The sequence below is a fragment of the Nelumbo lutea genome, chromosome 1 (assembly GCF_056320005.1).
Source record: "Nelumbo lutea isolate HS-2025 chromosome 1, American lotus-T2T, whole genome shotgun sequence".
Lineage (NCBI taxonomy): Eukaryota > Viridiplantae > Streptophyta > Magnoliopsida > Proteales > Nelumbonaceae > Nelumbo > Nelumbo lutea.
In genome coordinates, this window is record NC_142684.1 from 58,434,905 (window position 1) to 58,440,904 (window position 6,000).

The window sequence follows — 6,000 nt, forward strand, 5'->3', positions numbered from 1 at the left end:
AAACTCAAAAGGGTTATTGCTGCTATGATCCGGTTTCAGGGAAACGGTTTGTCTCCATGGATGTCACCTTCTTTGAGGAGACACCCTATTATCCTAGGGTTTCTCCTCAGGGGGAGAGCAGTGAGAGTGGGGCTGTTTTGAGTTTCTTTCCTTAGGGGGAGAGCAGTGAGAGTGGAAGTGGGGCTGGTAGGAGTGGGGCTGTTCCTTTACCTATTCCACTGGGTAATGAAGGTTGTAGTGGTGAGGGTGGTCAGAGGGAGCCGGAGTTGAGAGTCTATCACAGGCGATGCAGGCAGGTTGATCCTAGTCTTCGGCAGTCCCAGCCAGCTCCAGTTCCTTCTGCGCCTCCAGATCCAGAGCCTACTGAAATACCTCTCACTGTTGCCACTTCCCCTCCTGTGGATGACCTTGATCTCCCTATTGCCATTCGCAAAGGGAAACAACATTGCACCGCTTCTACAGCTCACAGCATCTCAAAGTTCTTATCCTATGATCGTCTATCACCATCTTACCGGTCCTATCTCACTTCCATTGCCGATGTCCCTATTCCAAGAACAGTGCAAGAAGCCTTATCAGTTCCAGAATGGAAAGATGCAATGCAAGTCAAAATGGATGCCCTATTGAAGAATAATACTTGGAAACTGGTTGACCCACCAAAAGGAAAGAAACCGGTGGGATGCAGATGGGTGTTCACTGTAAAGCATAATGTTGATGGCTCTATTGAAAGGTACAAAGCCCGGCTGGTTGCAAAGAGGTTCACTCAGACTTATGGTATAGACTACTTGGAGACCTTTGCCCCAATAGCCAAGATGACCACCATTCGAGTTTTGTTATCCCTTGCAGCAAATCATTCTTGGCCCCTGTTCCAGATGAATGTTAAAAATGTCTTTCTGAATGGAGACTTACAAGAAGAGGTTTACATGCAGTTGCCTCCTGGATTCTATGATACAGAGACAGGTAAGAAGGTTTGCCAACTGAACAAGGCATTGTATGGTTTGAAACAATCACCTAGAGCCTGGTTTGATAGGTTCAGATTAGCCCTTGGAAGGTTTGGTTATGTACAGGCCCAGTCAGATCATACACTATTCATCAAGAGGGTGGAGTCCTCTCTGATACTACTAGCAGTATATGTTGATGATATTGTGGTGACAGAAAATGACAGTCATGAGATTGAGTCCCTCAAACAGCTCCTTCATCAAGAGTTTGAGGTGAAAGATCTTGGTGCACTACGGTACTTTTTGGGTATTGAGGTTGCTAAATCCAAACAGGGGATTTTTATCTCTCAGAGAAAATATGTTCTAGATCTGTTGGCGGAAACTAGAAAGTTGGGTGTTAAGCCGGCCGATACACCTATCGAACAAAATCACAAGATTAATGCAGAGGGTGGAGAGCCTCTTGAAGACAAAGTTGTGTTCCAATGGTTGGTTGGAAAGCTTCTATATCTCTGCCTCACTCGGCCAGATATCAGCTACGCAGTCAGTGTTGTTAGCCAATACATGCACTCCCCTAGAACTTCTCATCTTCTTGCGGCAGAGAGAATATTAGCATACTTGAAGAGATGCCCGGGTAGAGGTATATTGCTCAAGAACAATAATCACATGAGGGTGGAAGTCTATACAGATGCCGATTGGGCTGGAAGTGTTGATGACAGAAGGTCTACCTCTGGATATTGTGCCCTGGTGGGAGATAACCTTGTCTCTTAGAGGAGTAAGAAGTAGAGTGTTGTTTCCCGCTCCAGTGTTGAAGCGGAATACAGGTCAATGGCTAATAGAGTAGCTGAAATCTTATGGCTGAGGTCGCTAATTGAAGAGTTGGGTATTGACTATGAAAAGCCCTTAATATTGTATTGTGATAATCAGTCAGCTATTAATATAGCCCACAACCCAATGCAGCAAGACAGAACTAAACATATCGAAGTTGATCGACATTTTGTGCGAGAAAGGGTCACATCACAAGAAGTGTGTCTTCCGTACATCACATCTAATATGCAACTCGCGGATATCCTCACCAAGGCTGTACCAAGGAAGAAGTTAGAGATAGACCTATCCAAGTTGGGCATGATAGATATCTACCCCAACTTGAGGGGGAGTGTAGAAAACACTGATGTGGGCCCCACTGCAGTGGTCCCCACTGTGTTCGTAGGACAGCAGTGTAGTTATTTGTTTCAGTTATAGTAGTGTCAGTTTGAGTCAATTTGTTAATTCAGTTGTTATTTATTTCAGTTTTTATTTACTTTATTTATTATGTAAGTACCAAGGGCAGATGTGTCATTTCCATTATGTACTAAACATAACTATAAATATTAAGAGAGTGGCAGCGGCAGATCAGTAAGAATCTGTCCCTCCTTTCAACAACTTGTGTTCTCTTGTTTCTCTTCTATTCTCTCTCCTTTCTCTCACTTTCTCTTCTGTTTTGCAAACCTAAAACCTTTTAGGATTCAAGACTGATTACAGTCTTGATCTTCTGCTCCATTAAAAGCCATCAACAGCCATAAAATTCTGATCAAAGAATACCATTCAACATTCTCAAGGACTAGAACTGAGCAGGTCCTACATCAGCAGTCCACCCCTCCCAAGACCCCAGATAGCTGGGATCAACATTAAGTAATGTCCTTATAGAGAGAGAGTATCAAGTATGAAGCAAGCACCCAGAGAAGGAACAAATAAATAAATGGAAAGAATTGTTTATTGATAAATGAATGTAAAGAATTGAAAATAGATGTTATACCAGCAATTAGATATGAAAGATAGATTACATCAAGTTACCAACTAATCTTAGTGATAATGAACAAGGGAAAACAACAAACAACAAACAACAGATAATAAATAAAAGATGAAAATGGGCCCAAACAATGGAAGTCCACCTTCCAATCAGAGTGTATTAAAGTCTCATTTAGATCCAGAACAAGAGTAAAGACATGTTGCTCCAGAGGATGCAAATCGGGAAGAAGCTTTTCAGACAAAGGCTCAGTAAATCCCTGTAGCCACAGATAAAATATATAAGGAACTAAACAAGTAACATTCTTGAATGTCAATGCTAGTTGCTTGAATAATACACACTCGAACTTGTTGTTCAATTGATCTCCTAAGGTCCAAGTACAGTTCAATTGCTTTAGAAGGCACTGGAATATGAGACAATAAAATTATTAGAATAATATAAAACCAAAACAGGGATAAAATAATTTCCAAGAGGGAGAAATTTATAGAACTTTTCAAGTGACCATTATTTTATTTTGGTGCAAAGATGCATAAAATAAGTGATTCACAATAGTGAAAAAAATCAATTCTTCAAGAAAGAAACTTATAGTCAAAAGCCCAGGGGAATCCATTGCCTTGAGGAGGTAAAGGAACCCATGGTAATAACAGTCAAGGTCCCGTGGAGACAGGAAAAAGAAACCCATAATGATTAAGTTTGTGATGCCATGCATTAAATTTAACAAGCACAATGCCATGTAACTGAAAGTAGAAAAATAAGGAATAATGAATAGAAGGAAATAGGAACATAAAGATCGATAAAAATTTCTCTTATAAGTTTTTCTTGTCTTTGTTTTTTTTTCTTTTGTAGGGGCTACTTTAAAAATAAAATGATTAAATAAACTGCAAATTAAATCTATTCAAAAGAAAATAAGCCTCAGTTTAGAGAATAACCTGTCATAGCAGCTGAATAAAGCAAAGCCTGAAATTTCTGTTTAAGGCAACAACCACAGAAGGTTAGCACATTGATAACAAGTTACATATCACCGTGATTAAAGCAAATAACAACAATAAGCAGAGACATGGACCCCATTCTCCTTTCCACATGATAGAGATTTGCAGGGTTTCAGACCATCTTTCAGGTTTCAAGCAATAAATAAACCTTAAAGGTTTCCCAACCTCTTTTCCATCTTTGTGCTAAAAGATAAACCTCTCCCCCATGTTATTTCTGCCTCTCGGGTTGGCTTCTCTTGGGATTTCGGTTTAGGGAAAGGGTTTAAGGATCATAAAATTACTGCAGCCATCCTTTTTGTGGTGGTGAAAGCCAAACAGGACATGCTGATATCTCCTTCATCCTCTTAAGTAGCAGCGCCTCTTAATTGAAATATTTCTTACCAGAAAGAAAAGAATTCCTCAACCAGAGATGCATGTTCTAAGGATTCGAAACTATAGAAACTTATTCCATGAACATAGAAGAGAATGTTAAAGTTATATGCTAAAAGTTTAATTATTTGTTTTTTATGGTTTTATCGACTGAATGTCAATAAAGACCCTTACATTTTTTTTTTTTGATAAATAATAAAGACCCTTAGATTTTTGTTGAACCAAACAACTTCTATCATTTAACAGTTCTAGAAGCATGGATTTTGAGATTGACTATTAATACCATACTTACATCAACAATAGATACATCAGCCCCTACAGGGTGGTGGTTCACGGACTCCCGGAACACCTTTGTCTTTTCATCCATTTCTTCTAAGGTGTATGCTGAATATACAAGAAACAACTTAGAGTACAGGCACTTCGTATTCTAATAACAACCAATACTACTGTCAATGACAAACTCATCTTCACCATGTCCCCTCTTCTGTTTTTTTTTTTTTTTTTTTTTTTTTTTTTGGTACTGCTTATTTGAAATGTAAGACGTTCATAAGCTGCTATCAATTTCCAGCATTTCACAGTTTAAACCCAATAACAACTGAGACCAAAGCAAGATATAAATGTAGAACAAAAAAATATGACTTCCCTACAAATAGAGGGGTTGTCATCTCTTTTTTTTTTCTTTTTGAAGTTTTTGTTATTCAGCTTAAACAAGCATCTCTCTAGTCCTATCAATTTTTCAAAAGATTTTCTAATTCTAGCGTTCGAATGAAGCAAAAGAAAAGGAAAACAAAACCCATAACCTCATGAAGAGAAGAAGAAATGAAAGATAAAAAAAAAAAAAAAGTGAGAAACGAACCGTAAGTAGCGTAACCGGTGGCTATAGCTGCTCCAGTAAGAGCAGTGAAAGCCCCAAACTTGAGAAAACTCCATGTTTTCTTCTCACTGGTATTCGGAGGAGAAGAAGGTGGTGGTGGTTGATCGTTGAGAAAAGAAGCAGAAGAAGCGATTGACTCTTTTGGAGGATTTGCAGTGACAACTGAAGAAAAAGGTCTGTTGTTCTTCGAGAGGTAGAAAAGAAGACGAGATCGAGCTATTCGAGACATATTTGAATCACTAGCAATCTCTCAAAGCTGAGAGATGGACGAATTTGTACAGAACAGAGGTTTGTGTCGGCAACTTAGAAGCGACGCTGCCTGGAAAAGCCACGGAAACGAGAGAGAAACATGGCAATGACCCCGTATTAAGTACGGAAAAATTAATTAATTATATATATATAAATAAACATTAATGATTTTTATTATTATTGTTCTTAAATTGCAATTTTTCAAAACATTCATACAATCTACGGATCCAAATAAATTGGCCTTTATATGTCAAACCCATAAAATTATACGGGTCATTAAATTTAACTTAAACAACGTAATGAGCTATTACGTCAGGGTTTATTATTCTAACGAAAATTTATTACTTTAATTTAATTATTATTATTATTATTATATTTAATTTAATTTTTTTATATATTAATAATATAAAGTAATTTTATAATTATTTAAATATTTACTTATAATATTTTTCCAATTAAGTATAATTATTATATAATAGATTTGTTAATTTATATTTTGCATTTACAAATAATCATTAATGATTTGGCTTAACATTTTCAATTACTATTAATAAATATTGATTCTTATTTAAGGTTTAACCACTGTATTCAATAATTATTATGGGACCCACTTTGAATAAACATTAATGATATTATTAAGATTATTAATTAACATGGGCCCATGATTTTATTCCAAAATCACCCCTACCACTTCTTCGTATTGAAAACAAAATTGATCAAACAAAGTGGTTGCTTATATCTTATTAGGGGCAAAATGGTGTTTTCATTTTTGTTTTCTTTTGATTAAACTTATTCAAATGG

At 37.1% G+C, this 6,000-nt stretch overlaps 1 protein-coding gene across 1 annotated transcript in view; it reads right to left on the reverse strand.

Moving 5' to 3' along the window:
• The window catches only part of LOC148874721 (mitochondrial import inner membrane translocase subunit TIM50-like), a 31,913-nt gene extending 26,625 nt beyond the window's left edge, over nucleotides 1-5,288 (reverse strand). Inside the window, exons 1-5 of the mRNA XM_088964065.1 lie at nucleotides 4,933-5,288; nucleotides 4,369-4,460; nucleotides 3,648-3,684; nucleotides 3,060-3,121; nucleotides 2,864-2,977 (exon numbers count right to left, since the gene is read on the reverse strand). Coding sequence (XP_088820191.1) covers nucleotides 2,864-2,977; nucleotides 3,060-3,121; nucleotides 3,648-3,684; nucleotides 4,369-4,460; nucleotides 4,933-5,179 — 552 coding nt within the window. The 5' untranslated portion in view covers nucleotides 5,180-5,288. The remainder of the gene's footprint in view (nucleotides 1-2,863; nucleotides 2,978-3,059; nucleotides 3,122-3,647; nucleotides 3,685-4,368; nucleotides 4,461-4,932) is intronic.
• Between the last annotated feature and the right edge of the window lie 712 nt (nucleotides 5,289-6,000).